A 19,881-nucleotide genomic window follows, 5' to 3' on the forward strand; every position below is an offset into this window, starting at 1 on the left:
CTTCCAAAGAATAAGGTCGCTGGGTTACGTGGCAGCTGGACCCACCTCCTGCAGAAACCGCTGCAAACTCATCTCCCACGCTTCCTGCGGCAGGACGCCCCAGTGCGGGCTGGGCGTCTTCTTAAGCCATTGAAAGTCATCGACGGTTTGGTATGCGTTTTTTGTGTGCGCCTCCACCCGCAGCTCCCCAAGGCGCCCCACCCACTCCTCGTGTGTGGCGTACGCGTGCCCCTCCACACTCGACTGCAGCAGCCCTGTCCAGCAGCTGTAGGGGCCAAACCGCATCCCGCTGCAGCACTCAATAATCGGCGTCGAGGCACACCACACGTAGACGTCAACGTTCGTGCAGTTTTTTAGTCGAAGCTGGTGACATGCAACGTACACCTTGCAGTTTGCGCAGTCCGAGATGAACACGGAGCCGGGGACGGGGAGAATCAGCACCTCACACCTTTCACACTCACGCAGAAACACGGCCTTCGCCGGGCCAACGCAGAGCGTCTGCTCCCGCGCGTACCCGTACACGTTGCCGGCGCAACTTTGCCCCTCGCTGCGGCAGGGCAGCGAGGAGTTGGAGGCGGAGGTGAAGGCAAAGGAGGCCGCATGCTGCTCCCCCTCCACCACCGCACCCCTGGATTTGGGCTGCGAGGAGAACTTAAACGCCTTTGCTCGGCCAGCCGTGTCATGTTTGGCGTCAATCAGCCCCTGAAGCCGTGCGAGGGTCGCGTTGGACTTCGCCATCTCGTGTGACGTCAGCACGTCGTTGCTGGTGGCCTCCTGTACAAGCCGTTGAAAGCGTTTCACGCCGTCCTGCGCCGCACGGGTGTCCCCGTCCCTAAGAAGCTGCGCGACGTCCCGCTCAAAGTCCTTGGCCTGCCGCTCAAACTCCAGCTTATCCAAGGCAACAGAGGAGGAAATGGCCGCCTTCTGTTGCCGCGCCTCCTCCCGCTCCGCTCGTGTCTTCAAGAACCTCTCCTCCATGGCTGGTTGCCCTGCTGCTCGTATGTGTGGGTGTACTTGCCCACGGAAAGTAAAATGACAGGAAACAGAAAGAAAGTGAGCATGCTTGTGTGTGTGTGTGTGTCTGAGAGAAGCAGGTGTGTTATGATTTCTCCCGCAATCCAACCTCCTCTGCGTGCTACTTTTTGTTGTGGTTGTTATTGTTGTTTTAATGTTCTCTTACTTTGGGTCTCGTTTGCATGCCGCATGACCACACACACACACACACAAAATGCAAGTAATGAAGCGGGGCAACGGTGTATGTGTTCGTTCGCTTGCTTCCCCCCCTCCTCCTAATTGTCCCGGAGCCGCTTGCTTCATGTCCACACACATGTAGAGAAAGAAAAAAAGGAACAGAGCCCCAGCGCAGCGTTACGGCTCCGTGTCGTCTCGCATGTACTGCAGGAAGATGTTCCGCAAGACCTCCTTGTCCAGCTGTTTGCCCAAGATGAGCACGCGGGAGCAGCCCAGCGGGACGGTTTGCCCTTCCATCGGAGTGACGTCAAACAGCTCCCCAATGGTTTGCAGCTGCAGGAGAGAGAGCCGCCCCGCCCGCCGCATCCACAACGCCGCCTTGCAGCGCAGCACCTCAAACGGAGGGTCGTGGTCCTTGTACAGCAGTTCCCGGCAAATCGCGTCCACATCGCCGAAGTCGCGCAGCGCTAGGAAGCGCGGCTGCTCAAAAAACTCCAGTGAGACGGCGGTGATGCCTGCGGGGGCGCCCGCGGGGTGGAGGTGTTCCAGCTCCACGAGCTGCCGCGTGGTGTTCAGAAAGAGAATCTCCCGCAGGTTCTCCAGCCGGGAGTGAGACGCGTGGACCACCGGCACCAGCGGGTTGATGCACCGCACCTCGGCCAGTGCCTGGCGCTGCTCCGCCTCCGTGGCGATGTCGCACTTGTTGAGCACAACACGGTCCGCCATGATGATCTGCCGCACCGCCTCGCCCGAGACCTGCGGGTCGTGCAGATACCTGCCGATGTTCTTCGCGTCCACCAGCGTGAGAATACCGGAGAGAAAGAGCGAGCCACACACAGCCTCATCTTGCCAGAACATGGCGGCCACCGGGCCCGGGTCGGCGAGGCCGGAGGTCTCCACAAGCACCAGGTCAAAGGTCCCCTTGCGCGCCATGAGGCTCTCCAGCGCCTTCACCGTCTGGGACTGGGCGGTGCAGCACATGCAGCCGTTGCTGAGCTCCAGCCACTCGTCGTCCGGCTTCTGCGAGCTTTTGAGCGTCAGCCCCTTCTCGATCGTCCGACCAAACTCAAACTCGTTGACAATGACGGCAATGCGGAGGTGGTGCTCCGCGGCGAGCACGTAGTGCAGCAGCGTCGTCTTGCCACTGCCGAGGAACCCCGTCAGGATCGTCACTGGGACTTTGGCGCTGATGAGCTTCGGGCATTCTTCCTCCGCCCCCATTTCCGTCTGCGCTGCTGCGGCCATGGCGCCCTCCTCGCTATGCCTATTACGCGCCTTTTTCCGCCCGCACTCCCACCCACTCGTGTATCACATCCCCGCCCGCACATACAGCAAAGTAAGAGCGAGGCACAAAAGAAGAAATTGAGGACGCAAAACAACAACCACCAGAAGCAGTAATAATAATAATAATTTTGCAGACGGAGCCCAGAGCACACCTAGCGCAGACGAAAGTGTCGCCTTTTTTGCTCTGTTTTACGCGGCTCGCAGCAGCACCCACGTAGTGTGGCAAAGGCAAGCAATACAAAAAAAAAAGGCAGCTTCTCTCCCCCTACCCCCCCCCTTTCGTTTTGGAACCAAACACTGCGTCTCCGCGGGTCGCCACCAGCCAAGGCGATCAGGCAGTGACCACCGCCGTCGTCGTCGTCGTGGCGGCGATGAGGAGTTGACAGTTTACATGCGCAGCGGAAGGTCCGCGTCCCAGCGTGCAGCCGCATGAACAAACAGGCGGAGAGTGGGAAGGTACTGAATACACTCTGTGTATGTGTGTCGGCCCACGATTAGAAACACGCACACACCTTGACGAAGCGGGAGCCTAGGCTATTAAGCGCTCTTCGTATCCTCTGCGTCCAGCTTTCGCTCCAGGCGCCGAATGAATGCAGCGTAGGCGGCCTCCATGTCAAACTTGTCCACCTCATGCTTGTGACGGCTGCTGGCCCGCGGGGTCATGATTCTAGAGGAGGACACCGTTTGCCGCGACAGTCTGGTGCGTGCCCCCGGCGACGAGGGGGAAGCTGGAGGTAGTACTGGCTCCGGCGTCGAGCTTGGCTCCGGCAGCGTCCGGGCGTGCGGCCTCGCGGGCTCTGTGTAGGGCGTCACCTGCGGCATCCCAAGCGACGCGAGGTACTCAATGCGCCGGCATGTCGCGTAGTACGTCACTGGGACACCATCCGGCAGCGCTGGCTGGTCATTGCCCAAGCGCCTGTTCATCCACCGGCTACCCACCCGGGTGTGCACAGTAAAAAAAAAAAAAAAAAAGACAACAGATACGCAGCAACACCACAAATACTGGGACCAGCCGCTGGGTTGCGATGACACTAATTTAGTTCGGCAGACTCTGCACATGTGAAAAACGGGGTCATCACTTCCCCTGCATATCATGCGCGTCTCCCGCCACACACGCAGAGAGAGAAAAAAAGAGAAAAACACATTTTTTGCCCTTGAGCTTGCGTTCTGTTCATTATTCCTCCTTTACGTTTCAAACCAGGCCCCACCCACTACCACAACAGACCCACTCTGCACGGAGGTCGTAGGGGGGGAGGAAGTGGGGGGGGGAAAGCCGACAGGGGAGCGATGCGCGGCGTCGCGCCCCGCCTCACTTGCTTCCTAACTACAAAAACGCGGTATGCGTCGGAAACACCACCTCGCGCTCCTTCTCCACGTGAAACGGGGCGTCCAAGGTGATGCGTGGGAGAAAGTCACAGAGGTCCTGGTCCTTGCCGTAGATCTTGGAGATCGAGGTTGAGGTGCCACACACCCGCACCGGATTCGCCTTCACCAACGCGGGGGAACTGCGCCGCTGGGCTTGGCAGTACTGGATGGCGGGGTACAGGTCGGCGTCCCCGGAGAGCAGCACCACCTGTTCAAACTGTTGGTAGAGGAAGATCTCGATAATGCAGGTGGCCATCGCAACATCAACGCCCGTCTGCACCCACACATACCGCGGCCCGTCGCGCGTGTAGCCCTTCTGCTGTTTCATGCGCCCAACCAGACGAGAGACGACGTTGCCCAGTTGACTTCCCCCACTCATCTCGTCAAGCAGCAGTCGCTTGCGAAGGTGGGTCTCACGAAACGCCTTTTCCCGATGTGGCAACGGCATGGAGTGCTCAATGTACTCCGTCATGGCGGCGGGGTCGGTGTCAAACCAGTACGCGACGGGATTCTTTTGAAAGATCTCCCCTATGAAGTCCAGCGTGTAGCGCAGAACCTCCACGGTGCGTTTGTAGTGCTCCTCATCACGGCGCTGGTGGCCCTTCAAGATACGCTCAAAGTAGCTTCCGTCGATAATGACGGCCGCCCGCCCCTCGCGCTTTATGTTGCTCGGTTGAAAGACAGGCACAACGTCCTCCGCGGTGGCGGTGCAGAGGTCCGAGTGAGACCTCTTTTCGTGCTCGCCCTCGCTATCTGTGCCCGAGGCGTCCTCAGCAGAGACGTCGTCCACCGGCTCCTTTGCCACCAACGCCGGCTGCCCGCAGATTTCCGTGGCGTGGTAGTCGTTGCACTTGGGACAGCGAACCTTTGAGCAGGCGCTCGCGATGTGGCCGCGCTCGTGGCAGAGGCTGCAGAGGGCCTCCGGGCACCGGGCGACAAGGTGACCGGCCTGGTTGCACATGCGGCACAACGCGGTGTGGGTGCAGTCCGCCATCTCGTGCCCAGGCTCCTTGCAGCGGTAGCAAACGCGACCCTTTGGCTTCATGGGGCAGTCCGTGGAGCGGTGTCCGGCCAACGAGCAGTGAAAGCAAAGGGGCCTGCTGTAGCAGATCTGCGAGCTATGGCCGTAGCTGCCGCAGTTAAAGCAGCGCGTCTGCGGACACGTCGGCGCCATGTGGCCCCGCTGATGGCACTGAAAACACTCTACAGACTGCGCACGAATGGGGCAGCTGGCCTGCACGTGCCGCGAGGATCCGCAGGTGCGGCAAACAGAGACCTCGCCGTCCTCATCCATCCGTGTCCGCTTGTTTTCCATTGGGCAGTCTACCTTGAAGTGCCCAAGTCGCCCGCAGGCCCGGCACGTCACCAATGGGCAGTCCCTGCGAAGGTGATCCGTTGCCGCGCAGTTGCTGCAAGAGGGCGTTTTGGTAGCTCTCATGCTTGCAGTTAGTTCTTTTTTTTTTTTTAATTCTGTTGCTGGTTCTTGTTCCCTCTCCTATCGAACACAGTCACACACAGAGTCGCGCAGAAGCACAAAAAAAAGGCACCCACTACGTTAAGCCTAGAATTTACCATTTTAAAGAAGCGCGAGAGTAAGAGTGAGGGAGAGAGCGTAGACAACCATATGCCGGTGAGCATAACGATCTTCCACCCAGCAACAAGACGCCGATGCACACACACACACGAAAAATTCACAAGATAAAAAAACGCGTGGCGGTCGCGTGAATACTTCTCTTCGATCGCAGACATCAATCGAGCCACTGGAAAAACAAACACGTTTTACTCGCACACGTCAGAAACCGTCTCCCTTTGGAGACTTCTTTCCTCGACACGAGCTGCCGCGCCGGCGCTCCACACCCACACAATGTGCCTGTGTCTTTTCCCTTCGCGGGTACTCGTCGACGGGCCGCAACCGCGCCACTTGGCACCGGCAACGTGTACGGTGCCTGCTGCTGCTTTGTTTGTTGGTCATCCGTGTGGTCACGGTTCGAGGCACAGTCGTTCCTGCGTGGGCCTCTCCCCTTCACAGACACGTACTCCTGCAACCGGCCATCGCAGAAGACGCAGACGCACTCGCCCTCCTCTAGCCCGGGGACCGTCGGCATCCCACCAAACTCAAACTGAAGCATGACGGCCTGACACGACGCGCAACGCATCGTCGGAGTGGGGCGTACGCGCCTCGCCCATGGGAGGGTCACAAAGTACCTGCAAGCGGGAAAGCCGCGGCAGCTCAAAAAGGCTCCCCGCACGCCCGTGCAGAGACGGACATCGTGTTCCCCGCACGAAGCACACCGGGTGATGGCCATGTTCTCCAGCCCCTTCGCCAGCGGGCAGTCAGCGAGGCACTGAAAGCAGCGAAACCCGGTGAACGACTCCATGTCAGTGCCGGGGGGTGGCGAGGTAAAGCAGTGCGGGCACACCGTGTAGGCGGTCTGCTTCTCTGTGCTTCGCACGTCAAGAACGCCAAAGCCGCAGAGGATGCAGGACTGTCCACAGGCGGTCAGCTGATTCAGGCGCCCATTTGGGACGCGGTGGTCCTTGCAACACGTGCCACACCGCACGCACCACACCTCCCGCCCCCCCTCAGTTTGCTCGACAAGATCCATAGGGTTGTGACACACCCCACACGGCACCACGCGACGCTGCACCACGCGACCTGTGCCGCAGGCGTCGGCGGCGGGTGACATCTGCGGCGCTGCCGGAGACAGATGGCAGCACAACTCCTCATACATCTCTTTACTTCCCAAGGATACCTTCCGAAAGACCTCACTGTAAAGCTGCACGGCGGCGTCGACCACCTGGCTCTTGCTGGCCTTCCCCGAGACAATGTCGGACATGGCAAGCTCCATCTGTGCCCGCAGCTGCGGCTGCAGTAGACTTAGCAGCCCAATCACCGCATATGCCGAGGCCAGTGCAACTCCCAACGCGGTAGGGACCAAAAACGACCCCTCTCGTTTCACATATCCCCGGTCAAGAACAGTCTTGATGTGCTGCGCGATGGTAGCGTCGGTTCCAATGCCGTGTTCATCCATGAGAGCAATGAGCGCCGTCTCCGTGAGATGCGGCGGTGGGACGGTTCGGTGCTGTTCAAGAGTAACGTCCGTTGGGGCAAAGTGCTCACCCTGCTCGTAGACAGGTAGACAAGTGCTGTGCCATCGCTCGTAGGGGTAGATGTCGAGCCAGCCCTTCTCAAGAATCGTCGTGCCGGCGGTGGTGAACTTCTCGCCCCCAAACACCGCGGTGACGGTGGTCGTGGCCGCCACCGCGTCGGGTGAGACGCACGCAAGAAAGTGGCGGACAATGAGATTGTAGAGCGGGGTTCTGTTGTCGCCCTCGGCTCGCATCAGCTTGGTGGGGTAAATGGGCGGGTGCGCCTTGTCGTCGTGGCCGCCCTTGAGCGGTCGACGGAACCGCTGTGCGGGGTCGTCGAGCATGGCAGTCACGTAGTCCGCCACTGCTGGGTTGCCGTGCTGCAGAGCCGCAATCTCGCGCAGCTCCTCATCGGTGAACGAGAAGGAGTCCGTCTCGGTGCGGGGGTAGGAGATGAGGCCCTCCTGGTACAGCGACTCCGCCCATGTCATGCACTGCTCGGAGGAGATATGCAGGTGAGTGGCAGCCAACTTCTGCATCGCGACGGTGGCGAGCGGTGCCGGGGGGCGTCGCCGGGTGGGGCGTCGCACGACATCCACAACCTGCGCCTCGGCGTTGGCGCCGGCGGTCTCCAGCATCGTCTCCAGCACGAGGGTGGCGGCAACCTGGTCGAAGAGCGACCCCCGGCAGCTGTGAAAGATGGTCTGCCCGTGGCGCAGCAGCAGCGTAAAGTAGTCCTCCGCCACAAACCCCTGACGTTCCCAGTGGCGGTGAACAACAAACCCCAGCGTGGGAATCTGGCAGGGGCCGAAGCTAAGCACCCGCGGCATGCCGCTAAACGAGTCGCGAAATTTAATGGTCTGAAAGCGGGAAAAAACGGCGCCGATGCGAAGGTCAATTTCCTGCCGCGCCTCCACCGCGTCCGAAAGGGCCCTGTTCGGGACCTTGAGGTTCCTAACCGCCAAGAAGAGGTCCCGCTTCGTTAGTGCGGAGAAGTGGGCCCGGCACACGCGGATGCCCCGGTTGACTGCCTGCACCACCTGCATCACCTCGAAGCAGATGTTCTCCCCCTCTCGATCGCAATCCATCCAGAGCACCAGCACGGCGGCGCGACGACCGAGCGCCTCCAGGTTTCTCTTCACCGGCTCCATCTCCGGCTTCACGTGCTTCGTGATGCTGGCGGTGAAGAGGTTGACGAGCGGGTAGTGCTGCCAGCTCCGCGTTTCCGGCGGCAGCTCGTCGTTCATGAGGTGCCCTGCCACGGAGGTGCAGAGCATTTGGTTCCCGTCGAGCTCAAACTCAAAGAGCGGGTTGAAGCGGGAGAGGGACTGGCCAGTTCTGCAGCTACCGTTCGACAACACCGACGACAACTCCTTCGCCACGCTCGGCTTCTCAGCCACGTTCAGCCACGTTGGCATAGCCCCCACTCCCGCACCCCACCGTAACTCCTTTGCTCCTCCCTCGCCCTGTACTTCGGCCTAATGTGTGGACATGCGGCGGGTGTGTGGCGCACAACAGCGAGACGACCACAACGCAAAGACAACAGGAACAGGCAGCAGCAAGGCGAAATACATACACCGACACACACACACACACAGATAAAGAAGAAAAAAAAGAGAGAAAGAAGGTAAACCAGCGCGGCTGCCGCTGCAATGAGGAAAGGGGGTGATAAATTTTGGAGATGAGAGAGGGAACACACAGACAACAAAAAAAAAAAGGAAAAGAATGAAGAACACGAGTAGGGCGGAGAGGGGCGAAGTAAAACATAAAAAGGGGGAGAAAAAACAAAAGGGGTGATGCGGTGTGGGGGACCGAAACACCAGAAAAGAAAGAGGGGGAGGGGGGGGGAGAAAAAAATAAACGCATGGAGGAGGAACAGGCTGGACACATAGAGGACGGGCCGGAAAGGGAAGAAGAAGAAAAAAAAACTTTCCCACACAAAGCCATCAACCGGCATTGCAGCTCCCGCTGCTGCCAATCGCTACAATTTGAGTTCGCCAGCCCTCATGCTTCCGGCACGCGCTCCCGCTCCTCTTCCGCCTCCCGAACAGTCTCGCCGGATGCACCTACCGCGTGTAGAAGCCAAGCAAACAGCGCACATGCACCGTCCACTACCCGTTGTTTGCCCTTCACCTTTCCGGCCCTGAGCAAATTTCACAGAAGAAAGGAGGAGGGGGTGGGGTGAAAGGAAAAAAAATAACGCCCAGCTTGCCAGCCAAGACCCCCACCCCACCCCCGTGGTGTTGCATTCATGCATAGATATCTATGTACGTGCATATCTTCCTGTGGGTAGTTGTAATAACGTTGACGGGCACCGCCGACCACCCCACAGAAAGGCGGCCTGTCCTCCTTTTCCCTCCTATTAGTCTCTCTCTTTACCTTCACCATTTTTTTTTTGTACTCCCCTTCATCCTGCTACACGTCGCGCGTCACCATGGCATTTTCCTTATTTGCTGCTGCTCTTGTTGCCGTCCATCGCGTCGTCCTCCTGCTTCTTACTGGGTTGTCCCCCACCCATTCCCTTGCTTTCATTGCACTTTCCCTCCTCCATCTTCTGCCCCTCCTCTTCTTGTCTATTTGATGGTGTTCGTCGTGGCGCAGGTTTGGCCCTGCCATATCCGCTCGCACGTTTCGTGAGTACATGTTTTCCGCGTTACTTCCCTCCTCTTTTTTTTGTTTCACTATTTTCTTTTTTTTTGTTTCTCCTTTCATTGTTCTTTGTTTCTGTTTTTTTTTCTCTTTCCTTCATGTCGCTCGACGTATTTTTTGTTTTGTTTTCGTGGCTGCTTCTGTTTCTCCATATTTCTCTTCTTCTTTTTCAATTCCTCAGTGCCTCTTATTTACATTTTATTTTGTTTTTGTTTTTTTTCCTATTTTTTCTTTTCCGTATTTGCCCCCCCCCCCCCTCCCCTTTTTTTTCTCCTCCGCGTGCCTGCCCCGTTCCTTTCTTGCAACACCCGCGGCCTACACCCCGCGCCCACGAAGAGGGCGGGAAACAAACTGACAGACGAACGCATGCATACTCACACATATATGTGTCTCCGCCTCCGCTGCGCTGCCGCCCCCCTCTTCAACCCAAGCCTCCCTCAGCTCGCCGGCTGCTCATCCGTCCAGAGATTGAGGTTGTCGCGCAGCAGTCGCACAATGAGGTTCGACTCACGGTACGCCTCGTCGTCGAGAGTCTCGAGCTCCGTAACGGCCTCGTCGTAGGCCTGCCGCGCCAGCTGGAAACCCTTCTCGTGCTCCTTCATGATCTCGTAGTAAAAGACGGAGAAGTTGAGCGCGAGGCCGAGGCGAATCGGGTGAGTCGGGGCAAGGGACGAGTTTGCCACCTCCGTCGCCTTCGCATAGGCGTCGAGGGCGGCCTGCCGCTGCCCCGCCTCCGGCGCAATCTCGGCGTAGTAGCGGTGGTAGTCGCCCTTCATCTTGAGGTAGAAGACCTTCACCTCGCCGCCCTGTGGGGTGGGGATAAGGTAGGTGTCGAGCAGCGCAAGCAGGTCGTCGCAGATCGCCGCGAGCTCCGCCTCAAACTCGCGCCGGAGTGCCGTGATGAGATGCAGGTTCTCGCTCTTCTCTCGCGCCCCTTCGCGGCTCTCGATGGAAGTGATAATGCGCCAGGCGTTGCGGCGCGAGCCAATGACGTTTTTGTACGCCATGGAGAGGAGGTTGCGCTCCTCCGTGTCCAGCTCGCTGTTCAGCTTGACCAGTTTGCGCATGCAGAGCACCATTTCGTCGTAGCGCTCCGCCTCCTCCGTAAGCTTCGCCATGAAGACAAGCTCCTTTGCCCCCTCCGGGAGCTTAAACTCCGACAAGCTCTTCTTGGGCACGAGCTCATCCTGAATGGCCGCGTTATGCCACTTAATCGCCTCTGCCATCCTTCAAGAGGTATAGAAAGAGATGTGTGTCTGTATGTGTCTGTGTGTGTGTCTGTGTGTACGTACGTACGTAGCTATATATATATATATAAATATACATATGTAAACAGATAGATATATATGAATGCGTTTCCTGGCTGTCACCAAGCCCCGGTATGTCGCTTGCACGTACAGAATATATATATATATATATATATATCTCACTCACACTATTACTCTCTCCAAGTGTCAGTGATTTGTGGTGCAACTTGGGCGCCCTTTCTCGTGCCCGCGTACCCCGCGATGTTTATCCTCCCGTTTCCCCCCCCCCCTCCCCCCTTGTTGCAAGACTTCCTCTTTTTTTTTGTTTCCTTTCTTCTTCTCCGTTGCTCCCGCCGTTGTCTGATACTCGAACTGCTGCGGATGTGGAACGTGTTGTGTGCGTGCGTTGCTTACTGTTGCAAGTGTTGGTCTGTCACGTCCCTTCGCTTCTCGCGGGAACGGCGTAGCCGGGGCGCGCGTCGACAAGTGCGGTGGCAGAAAGAAATAATAATTAACATATCAGAAGGAGCAGTAGAAGAAAAACAAAAACAAAAGGGACGACGATGCCGCGGGCATGAAGGACGACGGCCCGCACACGGATAACGCAAAATAACAGCGGCAGCTGCCCACAGATACACGCAAGTACATAAAAAAAAAAACGTATTACGGCATCAAGGGGGGGGATCTCCGCGCAGCCAGCCAGGGCGTCGCCACACTTTGAGCGTGGCGACGGAAACCACAGAAATCCACCATAGCAAGACTGGAGGCGCGGGACTGGAAAACGGGAAGGAAGAAGTACGCACACACATCTATAAAGACCAAAAGAATTAAATAGTTAAATAAATACCTCTTTTTTTCGTTCCCTTATTTCCATTGCGTCTTTCTTATTTTTTAATTTTTTTTTTTTTCATTGGAAAGCGGAGAGGGTTTAGGTCAAACAAAGAGAGAGATAGCATGCATGCATCATCCGCCGCCGCCGCCTATCACCGTGCAGGCCCTAAACCCACTCCTTCTTGCATCCCACGCGCCTTGTGCCACGTCACCGCAAGGCGTGAACTCCCTAGGAAGGGCACGCAATCCCTCACCCAGGCAGACACGAAAGCCCGAGGTGACCTGCTACTGCTTTGGCAGATAAGCCTCTTCCGCTTTAAGGTACTCAGGGAGGCGCTGCAGCCGGAAGACCTCCTTTACCGGCGCAATGCTCTTCTCCTGTAGCAGGACCGACTCCTGTTCAAGTATCGCTCGCGAAGCGGCCTGCATGGCGGCGATGCACGCCCGCATGTTGTGGTTCGCCCAGATGACGCTGCTGATCCCGAGGTCGCGGAAGTGAGCGCACGGCACGCTGGCATAGGAGGTGGGCACGATGATCACCGGTGCCTTGTTGCCCCAGTGGGCCATGAAGGCGTCAATCTCGGCGGCGTCTTTCCTCTTGCTGTGAATGAGCACGGCGTCGGCGCCTGCCTCGGCGTACGCGGTGGCCCGCTTAAGCGCCTCCTCAAGCGGCCAGCCCGCGATGAAGGACTCGACGCGGGCCACGACGCAGAAGTTTTCTTCAGTCTGCGTGTCTTTCATTGCGCGGATCTTCAGCGCAAATTCCTTCACGTCCGCGAGCGGCTGGGCCCCGCGCTCATCAAGCAGACTATTCGTCTTGGGGAAAAGCTTGTCCTCGACACAGGCACCGGCAACGCCAATCTTCTCCAGCTTTCGCACGAGCAGGCTGGCGTTGTTAAAGTTGCCGTAGCCGGTGTCAGCGTCGAGCAGGATGGGAATCCCCGTCGCATCGCTCATCTGCTCGGCCACGTCGCACACCTGCGTCCAGCTCGCCTCGTTGTTGTCCCGCAGCCCCATCTGGGCGGAGATGGAGAGTCCGGAGCCCCAAATCGCCTTAAAGCCTGTCTCCTCCACGATGCGGGCGGAGAGGCCGTTGTGCGCCTCCATCAGGAAGCTCAGCTCTTTCGAGCGCAGCAGCGCCCTCAGCGTCTTCGCCTTGTGCGGCAGACCACTACAGTGCCGCATGCGTGTATGTATGTGTGTGTGTATTGCAGTGGATGCAACGTTAATTGTGTTCAATCTTGTTTGCCCCTGGTTTTAAGTTACTCGACCCTTCTAGCGTATCTTAGCCCCCTCCCCCCACAAACACACAAGCAACGTAACGCAACTCACACGACACCCCGTACACGCAGAGAGAGAAAGCGAGTAAGCGATAGATAGGTGGGAACAAGAACAAAAAGCCACATGGAGAATAGTTCCGCCAACACATACCCACAGACAGACAAAGACGTAATCAGCAACAGCATAGAAAGCGGAAAAGATTGTGTGCGCGTGCGTATATATATATATATATATATATCGGTGCAAGCATCTGGCGCTCCGCGAAGTTCGTCTACCGTGCATGCGTCTCTATTTATATATCTATCCATATGTATGTATATATATATATATATTATATACATATATATTACTCACACGTGTGCATGTATACAACATGCAACAATCATAGACGCACACACACACATACGTGCATTGTCGCGCCGAAAGCTGAAGCCGGTAGAGATGACAAGGAGGAAAAAATACTAAAGAGGGAACAAAGAGAAATGATATAATTTATTAGAAGTCTCTGTACGGAATTGTGTGCATGTTTATATGTATAAAGGTGACGCATCTATGCTCAACCCGAGCTGGCGTGCTCGGGTCATAAGTGGCGACGTTGACTGCTGCCGCGTGAGACGTCCCCGCCCCCGCCTGCCCGCGCCCTCCTCACAGCGGAGTAGAGGGGGAGGGACGGCGTCACCGCGACAGCTCTATGAGTCGGTGATGCAGCGCCGCTGCCTGCTCACTCTGCCCGCGTAGCAGCGCCAGCACGTCCAAGCCAACCACTGGCGGATCTGCCGTCGTCGTCGCAGCCGGCCCGTAGGATCGCTGCAGCTGCGGGTACGCCTGCGGCGTGACGCCCGCCTCCCGCTCTAGAAGCGCCTGCACCAACCGCCGCCGCACGGCGTCCGCCTTCGCCCGCTCTGCCCTCGCATTTTTTTTGACGCCCCTCAGCTCACCGCGCAGCGCACGCAGCCGACGCTCGGCCGCCACCTCCACATCCTGCACACGGGACTCGGCGGCCTCCGCGAGGCGGCGCGCCTCCTGCAGCTCCTCCTCGAGGAACTGCAGCTGAATGCGCAGCCTCTCCCCGGCGAGGTCACTCTCCTCGCGCGCCCGCTGCACCGTCGCCAGCTCCTGCGCCTGCGCACGTGCCGCGGTGAGCTGCGCCTGCTGGAGATCCCGCTCCGCCGCAAGCCACGCCTCGCGCTGAGTAAGGGCGTCCAGCTGCGTGCGCAGACGCGTCAGCTCCACAGCGCCGCTCTCCAGCCTCGCCTCACGCTGCCGCACTGCGCAGTCGGCTCTCCTCTAGCTCCATCTGTGTCTGTTCTAAGCGCCACGCAGTCTGCTGCGCCTCCGCGCGGGCCTCGGAAAGTGACTTCTGCAGCGCCGCCACCTCCAGCCGCGCCTCGGCACGCGCCATCTCGGCCCGCTCGTGGACAGAGCGCTGCAGCGCCGCGTACCGCTCCTGCTCCGCCGTCCGTGCCGCGACGGCGTCATCCACAGCGGCGGAGAGTTGACTAACGCGCTCGAGCAGCTGCGACGCCTCCGCGTCTGCAGCGGCCTTCGCCGCCTCCAGCTCCTCCACGTGCACTGCGGCAGCCGCGCTGAGCCTAGCCTGCGTCTCGCGGAGCTCGGTGGCAATAGACTCCGCCTGCATGACGGCGCGCCGCGCCTCTGAGGCACTCTTCTCCTTGGCAACCGCGGCCTCGTTCTGCAGGTCCGCTGAGCGCCGCACGACGGAGCGCATCTGCGTGATCTCCGCCTCTAATGTGCGGCAGCGCTGCTCAAGTTCGAGGCCACGGGCCTGCTGCTCACGCAGGGCAGTGTGGGCCGTGAGCAGCTGCTGGCTACCGCGCTCCTTCTCCTCAAGCAGGTGTCCGTTTTGCTCGGCGCATCGCTCCTGCAGCTCCACTACCTGCTTCTTCAGCTGCTGCGTCGCCTGGGCGTCGGTGAAGACGCTCACACGCTGCAGCAAGTCCCGTATTTGCCCTCGCAGCTGCTCCACCTGCTGCTCATGCTCCAGCATCTTGTCCGCCATGGCGCGGCGGGCGTTCTCCAGCCGCCCCTTGAGGTGCTCCACCGAGACGTTCGCGGCGAGGTAGCGGTCCTTGTATGCCCGCGCCTCCTGCAGCTCCTGCTTGAGCTCACGAATGGTCCCCTGAAGTCTGTCCTCACCCTCCCGCATCACCGTAAGCTGCTTCGACAGCCGCTCATTCGCAGCCCGCGCGTTCTGCAGCTCCTGCGCCGCGGCGTTGTACTTCCCGTTGAGACTGGCAAAATTCTCCTGAAACTCCGTGCACGCGGCGAGGAGCTCGGCGTACGACGTCATTACTCGCACGCACCCCCCACTCTGCCGCACAGCACAAATATATATATATATATATATATAGTTATGTATGCAGCTATAAGGAGGGAAAAAAAAACAAGGAGTTTAAAAAATGGAAAATGGGTGAGCGGATGAGGCAGAGAAAGTGGCGGCACGCCACCCCAACTCACCAGGAGAGCATGACACCCCCGCCCCGCCCAGCAGCAGCGGCAAGCAAAAACAAGAATGTCAATGGCAATCAACAATACAGCCACACACAAAAACAAAGAAGCAGCAAAAAAAAAAAAAGGACATTTCAGCTCTCTATCCCTCTCTCTTCGCCTGCTGCTATTTTGTCCTCGTGCCCCCTGTACACATGCCCACCATCGCCAATGAGCGACCGCCGATGCGTTGTAGCAACGCCTCCCTCCACCCACACACACCCTTCATAACCACCTGCAGCAGCAGCAGCATTAACGTTTCTTTATATATATATATATATATAATTGCCGTGGCCACCACCTCCAGTGAAGCCGCCTTCACCAGCAGACCGCGGCCCATATATATATATATCAGAAAGCACGATAGTGCGCATAGGTGAATGTGGCGCGGGGGGCAGCACTAACAAGTTCCCGTCATACACACATGCATACATATGCACAGTCACACACGTCATTGCCTCATTCTGCGCTGACCATGGTGATCCGAGCCAGCATTGAGGCAAGCTGCAGCGGGGTTCCCACGCCCTCGGCAATGCGCATGGTGGTTTCCCCAATGATGCGTAGCACCGCCAGCTGTTGTTGCTCGTTGCGGAAGAGCTTAAAATTCTGTGCCGTCTTAAAAAAGGTAGAGATGACGTCCGAAGCCGCGTATCCGCGGCCCAGTAGCCGCTGCATCTCCTTGTGTGCGCCCACCAGATCCTGCTTCTGAACGCAGCTTTCCACGATGTTCTCCACAAGCAGCGGGTGGGGCTGGTCGCAGACCCTGAAAACGTTTTCCGCGTTTACCATACCGTAGCCGGAGTGGGTCGCCTGAAGGGCGTTCACGGCCGAGCGAAGGTCCCCCTCCGCAAGGTACAGCAACGCTTCTAGCCCGTCATCCGTGTAAGTGACGTTTTCCTGCTGAATAATGTACGTGATCCGCTTCAATATGTCGGCGTGTGTAAGTTTCTTGAAGCGCACCACAGCGCATCGCGACTGAATTGGCTCAATGATTTTGTGGCTGTTGTTGCAGGCAAAGGCGAAGCGGGTGGTACTGGAGTGTAGCTCCATCGTGCGACGCAGAGCCTGCTGGGCCGCCGGCGTCATGCTGTCCGCCTCGTCCAGAATCACAATCTTGTGGAGGTTGATCTTCTGCCGCGTGCTCGCGTTGACCTTCTGCGGCAGCGTCTTCTTTGTCTGGGCAAATAGCTTTATCTTCTCCCGCACCACGTCCAGGCCGCGGTCGTCGCTAGCGTTGAGCTCCAGCACGGCCTCCTTAAGAGCGGTTGTGCCGCCGCCGTCCTGGTCGCTAAGCAGCGCGCGGGCCAGACAGAGCATACTTGTGGTCTTACCGGTCCCCGGCGGGCCGCAAAGCAGCAGGTTCGGCAGATTGCCCTCATTCGCGATCACCTGCAGCCGCGCAACGGCGTCGGCGTTGCCGACAATTTCCGCCATAGACTGCGGGCGGTATTTCTCCACCCACGGCACCACCTGCTGGGACATTCGGTGCGCCAGTTGTTCACGAGGCCAGCCGCCACCGCTGTTGCGTCACTCCCTGTGAGTTTGCCTCTCTGTGTCTATTTGTCGGCGGGTGAGCGCCGCGCTTCAAAAGTCGTCGTTCTCCTTTTCTTCTTACTTGGTCTGTTGTTGTCAAAGACGCCTCACTCCTCTCTTTTCTTTTTATTTTCCGTTTCTTCAGCACGTCTGGCTTGCGCCCGCACTTCCACGCCGCATGCAGCCACAACACGCAGCGGGAAAGAATAATGTTCACCACAAAAAGTTTTTTAAAAAAAGTGACAAGGATGACGGAACAGCAGAACATACACACAGACTGGCGTAGAAAGAAAGAAAGTGTAGAGGAAAAATTCCATGCAGAGACGGAAGTAGGAATGCTACACCTGCAGCAGCGACGCCGCGCGTCCCCCGATGGCTGCGCCAATGACGCCACTGGCGCCGCAGCTTGGGGCCGGAACAACGCTGGCGTCTTCCACCAGCAGCCCGTCCACGCCCCCAACACGCAGCGCGCCATGGACAACTCTGCCCAGCGCGCAGGTGCCGAAGAGGTCCCAGGTCCCCTAAGCATACTGCGCCAAAAAGGCGGCGGCCCCTCGCTGCGTGTGCAGGGCACTCCGCGGGTGGCGCACGTGCACACCGAGCGAGGCGAACGGTGAGGTAGGCCGCCCCTGGGCATCCGTATGATGCGCGTACCGTGCGTCGGTCACCAGCGAACCCACCCAGCGTACGCCCTCATCCATGCACTGCACGTCGTGCTGCACGGCAAACATGCGGCTGGTGATGCGCAGGCGGTGCACGTCGACCACGTCGACCTCCCCGCGGCTCTCTGAGTAGTGGTGCGCCACCCGAACCGCAAACCCGTCAAATGGCCGCCACCCGCACCACAGCACGTTGGGGGTCGCAAAGAAGGTCAGTGAAAGATCTGGTGACGCCGCCGCCGGCGTCGAGCCCACGAAGAAAACGGCCTCTGCGAGGGAGGCGAAGACGCCGGTGCCATCCTCGTTGTACTCAGGCCACTGGCGCCACATATACGGGGCATTGCGCCAGCTCATGGGCTTGCTGTGCAGGTTGGCGCCAGAGGCGACACCGAAGACGATAGTGGCGGCGCTGAGCTGGATGAGGTTCCCGCCTACCTCGGGGGGCTCCACAACGCTGCCGCACGCCCCCATGCCACTGCGCTGCAGCAGCGCCAGTGACTCGAGCGCCCCCAAGCATGTGACGACGCGGCAGGTGGCGAGCACCTCCGCGTCGCGTCCCACGCAGACCTCAACCCCCCGTCACGCGTGCTGCGTCAAACAGAATCCGCTGCGCCCGCGTTTCCGTTAGGACCGTCAAGTTCGGCAGTAGGTGGCGGCCCCGCTCTAGGAGGGTGTCGAAGACATCCAGACATCCCACCCGCACCCCCATCGCGGCAAGCGACTGCAGGGCCGAGATGCCGTCCGCCACACCGGCGTTGAAGTCCGGCGTCTCGGGGGATACCGAGCGCCCTGCAGGCCTCGAACCACCGGATGTTAAGCTCCAAGCTAACGTTCGCCGGCGGGGCGTCGGTGACGTGTAGTGGGCCGCCCTCTCGCTGTGTGCAGCGGAGCTCCCCCGCGAGTTCCACTCCAGTACGCGGAAAAACGGAAGCAAGTGCTCAAATGACTACGCCTGGTACCCCCACGCCGCGTAATCAGCCGCCGTCCCGCGCAGGTACCGCATGTGGCCGCAGCAGCTGCTGTCGCCAACGCCGCGGCCCCGCACGTACGCCAGCTGCCGCCCACCGATGCCCTCCCCCGCTGTCCGCCCGGTACCTGAGCAAAACGCCTGGGTGCTGCGCACCGAGGCGACGGAGGCATCAGCAGCGACACCCGCATTATAAACGGCAGTGACCGCCACGTGACCTGTTCAACGAGGCCAACCATCGCGTGGGGATGCCTTAGCGGAATCGCGCGTACCGCGGGCGCAACCTGCGGCCCCGGCCCCAACGACAAGGACATCAAAGACACGCTGCTGCTGCCGCCTAAATGGCATACCGCCGCGGCCCGCTCTATCTTTTTATCTTTCTCTTCTAGTGTGGGTACGGCACGGGAAACGTTGACCACACAGAGAAAGAGTGAGAGCGAGCCAAGAAGCGACGGTAAACTCCAACACCAAGGAGGAGGATGGTGGCAGGCGCAACCCACGCAGAGAAAGAAAGAAAGAAAGACACACACATGACGTGTATCTACGACGTTCCCTCCTCGATTTCCTCCTCATTCGCCCCACAGCCACCATCACCCCTTGTTCCCTTCCTTCCTTACCTCTTCCACTTCCTCCTTCATTCCCTTTTTTCCCCCTTCTCAATCCGTCTTTGCCGCCGCTGCCTCAGCGCGGGCGCGTTCGCTGGCACGCTGGACGTCTACACGGGAGATCGGCAGGATGGCTGTATCCGCGTACGTCGCGTCCTCGCGAAGGTGGCGGTGCACATCACAGAGGTGGGCACCGATGCGCCGCTTTGCCGCCCGCACCTCATCAATGTCCGCCTGCAGCAGCTTCACCTGCAGCTGCGTACCCCGCTCGAAACGCCGCACAAACTCCTCCGGCGGCGGGGGCATACCTGGCTGCCGCGGCAGCTCCTGCTTCTGCAGCTCCTCCACCTGCTGGGCAGTGTAGCTGTTGACATCGTCGAAGCAGTCGGCGCAGTTGAGCTGCGTAAGAGCCTTCTTGTGGCTATTGTGCGCCGTCACCACCCCGACACCGAGGACCCTGATGGCCTGGCGGGACGCTACCGTGGCGGTGAGGAAGACAAGCAGGCTGACGGCAAGGCCGCCCACAGGGTGACGCCGCATCCATGTCCAGCGCTTCCTGCCTACGGAGAGCGCCGCGAAGCCGGCGGCGGCCCCCACGCCGAGAGTGACGTTCATCGTCATGAAATCGTATCGCCACCGTCCGCCCTCCTTCGCCCGCACCGCGGCGGAGA

The 19,881-nt window shown here is 59.1% G+C and overlaps 12 protein-coding genes across 12 annotated transcripts, besides 15 other annotated features; all 12 read right to left on the reverse strand.

Moving 5' to 3' along the window:
- Window positions 1-24: 24 nt before the first annotated feature.
- Window positions 25-978, reverse strand: TraAM80_04189 (tubulin-specific chaperone C; the record flags this gene model as incomplete). The annotated part of the gene is made up of 1 exon (XM_029381124.1): window positions 25-978. The coding sequence occupies one exon, from the start codon at window positions 976-978 to the stop codon at window positions 25-27; it is 954 nt and encodes a 317-aa protein (XP_029239026.1).
- An 86-nt stretch (window positions 979-1,064) lies between these two features.
- Window positions 1,065-1,084: a microsatellite.
- Window positions 1,085-1,139: 55 nt separating this feature from the next.
- Window positions 1,140-1,173: a microsatellite.
- Window positions 1,174-1,208: 35 nt separating this feature from the next.
- Window positions 1,209-1,226: a microsatellite.
- Window positions 1,227-1,368: 142 nt separating this feature from the next.
- On the reverse strand, window positions 1,369-2,436 carry TraAM80_04190 (putative nucleotide binding protein; the record flags this gene model as incomplete). The annotated part of the gene is made up of 1 exon (XM_029381125.1): window positions 1,369-2,436. One exon carries the CDS (start codon window positions 2,434-2,436, stop codon window positions 1,369-1,371), a length of 1,068 nt encoding a protein of 355 aa, XP_029239027.1.
- A 576-nt stretch (window positions 2,437-3,012) lies between these two features.
- TraAM80_04191 (uncharacterized protein) lies at window positions 3,013-3,399 on the reverse strand (the record flags this gene model as incomplete). The annotated part of the gene is made up of 1 exon (XM_029381126.1): window positions 3,013-3,399. One exon carries the CDS (start codon window positions 3,397-3,399, stop codon window positions 3,013-3,015), a length of 387 nt encoding a protein of 128 aa, XP_029239028.1.
- Window positions 3,400-3,429: 30 nt separating this feature from the next.
- Window positions 3,430-3,447: a microsatellite.
- Window positions 3,448-3,799: 352 nt separating this feature from the next.
- TraAM80_04192 (putative nucleic acid binding protein) lies at window positions 3,800-5,278 on the reverse strand (the record flags this gene model as incomplete). Its single annotated transcript, XM_029381127.1, has 1 exon — window positions 3,800-5,278. One exon carries the CDS (start codon window positions 5,276-5,278, stop codon window positions 3,800-3,802), a length of 1,479 nt encoding a protein of 492 aa, XP_029239029.1.
- Window positions 5,279-5,588: 310 nt separating this feature from the next.
- TraAM80_04193 (putative DNA topoisomerase III) lies at window positions 5,589-8,348 on the reverse strand (the record flags this gene model as incomplete). Its single annotated transcript, XM_029381128.1, has 1 exon — window positions 5,589-8,348. The coding sequence occupies one exon, from the start codon at window positions 8,346-8,348 to the stop codon at window positions 5,589-5,591; it is 2,760 nt and encodes a 919-aa protein (XP_029239030.1).
- Window positions 8,349-8,500: 152 nt separating this feature from the next.
- Window positions 8,501-8,527: a microsatellite.
- Window positions 8,528-9,775: 1,248 nt separating this feature from the next.
- Window positions 9,776-9,814: a microsatellite.
- A 202-nt stretch (window positions 9,815-10,016) lies between these two features.
- On the reverse strand, window positions 10,017-10,805 carry TraAM80_04194 (14-3-3 protein; the record flags this gene model as incomplete). Its single annotated transcript, XM_029381129.1, has 1 exon — window positions 10,017-10,805. The coding sequence occupies one exon, from the start codon at window positions 10,803-10,805 to the stop codon at window positions 10,017-10,019; it is 789 nt and encodes a 262-aa protein (XP_029239031.1).
- A 23-nt stretch (window positions 10,806-10,828) lies between these two features.
- Window positions 10,829-10,865: a microsatellite.
- A 15-nt stretch (window positions 10,866-10,880) lies between these two features.
- Window positions 10,881-10,927: a microsatellite.
- A 53-nt stretch (window positions 10,928-10,980) lies between these two features.
- Window positions 10,981-11,004: a microsatellite.
- Window positions 11,005-11,706: 702 nt separating this feature from the next.
- Window positions 11,707-11,734: a microsatellite.
- A 208-nt stretch (window positions 11,735-11,942) lies between these two features.
- Window positions 11,943-12,842, reverse strand: TraAM80_04195 (phosphoenolpyruvate mutase; the record flags this gene model as incomplete). Its single annotated transcript, XM_029381130.1, has 1 exon — window positions 11,943-12,842. The coding sequence occupies one exon, from the start codon at window positions 12,840-12,842 to the stop codon at window positions 11,943-11,945; it is 900 nt and encodes a 299-aa protein (XP_029239032.1).
- A 311-nt stretch (window positions 12,843-13,153) lies between these two features.
- Window positions 13,154-13,176: a microsatellite.
- A 51-nt stretch (window positions 13,177-13,227) lies between these two features.
- Window positions 13,228-13,285: a microsatellite.
- Window positions 13,286-14,193: 908 nt separating this feature from the next.
- TraAM80_04196 (golgi familyn subfamily A member 1) lies at window positions 14,194-15,249 on the reverse strand (the record flags this gene model as incomplete). The annotated part of the gene is made up of 1 exon (XM_029381131.1): window positions 14,194-15,249. The coding sequence occupies one exon, from the start codon at window positions 15,247-15,249 to the stop codon at window positions 14,194-14,196; it is 1,056 nt and encodes a 351-aa protein (XP_029239033.1).
- A 37-nt stretch (window positions 15,250-15,286) lies between these two features.
- Window positions 15,287-15,318: a microsatellite.
- Window positions 15,319-15,710: 392 nt separating this feature from the next.
- Window positions 15,711-15,730: a microsatellite.
- Window positions 15,731-15,905: 175 nt separating this feature from the next.
- TraAM80_04197 (putative replication factor C, subunit 4) lies at window positions 15,906-16,928 on the reverse strand (the record flags this gene model as incomplete). The annotated part of the gene is made up of 1 exon (XM_029381132.1): window positions 15,906-16,928. One exon carries the CDS (start codon window positions 16,926-16,928, stop codon window positions 15,906-15,908), a length of 1,023 nt encoding a protein of 340 aa, XP_029239034.1.
- Window positions 16,929-17,500: 572 nt separating this feature from the next.
- TraAM80_04198 (oxidoreductase) lies at window positions 17,501-18,109 on the reverse strand (the record flags this gene model as incomplete). The annotated part of the gene is made up of 1 exon (XM_029381133.1): window positions 17,501-18,109. The coding sequence occupies one exon, from the start codon at window positions 18,107-18,109 to the stop codon at window positions 17,501-17,503; it is 609 nt and encodes a 202-aa protein (XP_029239035.1).
- A 354-nt stretch (window positions 18,110-18,463) lies between these two features.
- TraAM80_04199 (uncharacterized protein) lies at window positions 18,464-18,919 on the reverse strand (the record flags this gene model as incomplete). Its single annotated transcript, XM_029381134.1, has 1 exon — window positions 18,464-18,919. One exon carries the CDS (start codon window positions 18,917-18,919, stop codon window positions 18,464-18,466), a length of 456 nt encoding a protein of 151 aa, XP_029239036.1.
- Window positions 18,920-19,200: 281 nt separating this feature from the next.
- Window positions 19,201-19,261: a microsatellite.
- On the reverse strand, window positions 19,262-19,879 carry TraAM80_04200 (uncharacterized protein; the record flags this gene model as incomplete). The annotated part of the gene is made up of 1 exon (XM_029381135.1): window positions 19,262-19,879. A coding segment is annotated over one exon (618 nt), but the record flags the coding sequence as incomplete, so codon positions are not given.
- Between the last annotated feature and the right edge of the window lie 2 nt (window positions 19,880-19,881).

The sequence above is a fragment of the Trypanosoma rangeli genome, assembly GCF_003719475.1.
Source record: "Trypanosoma rangeli strain AM80 chromosome Unknown Tra_15.4_contig_00119, whole genome shotgun sequence".
NCBI classification, from domain to species: domain Eukaryota; phylum Euglenozoa; class Kinetoplastea; order Trypanosomatida; family Trypanosomatidae; genus Trypanosoma; species Trypanosoma rangeli.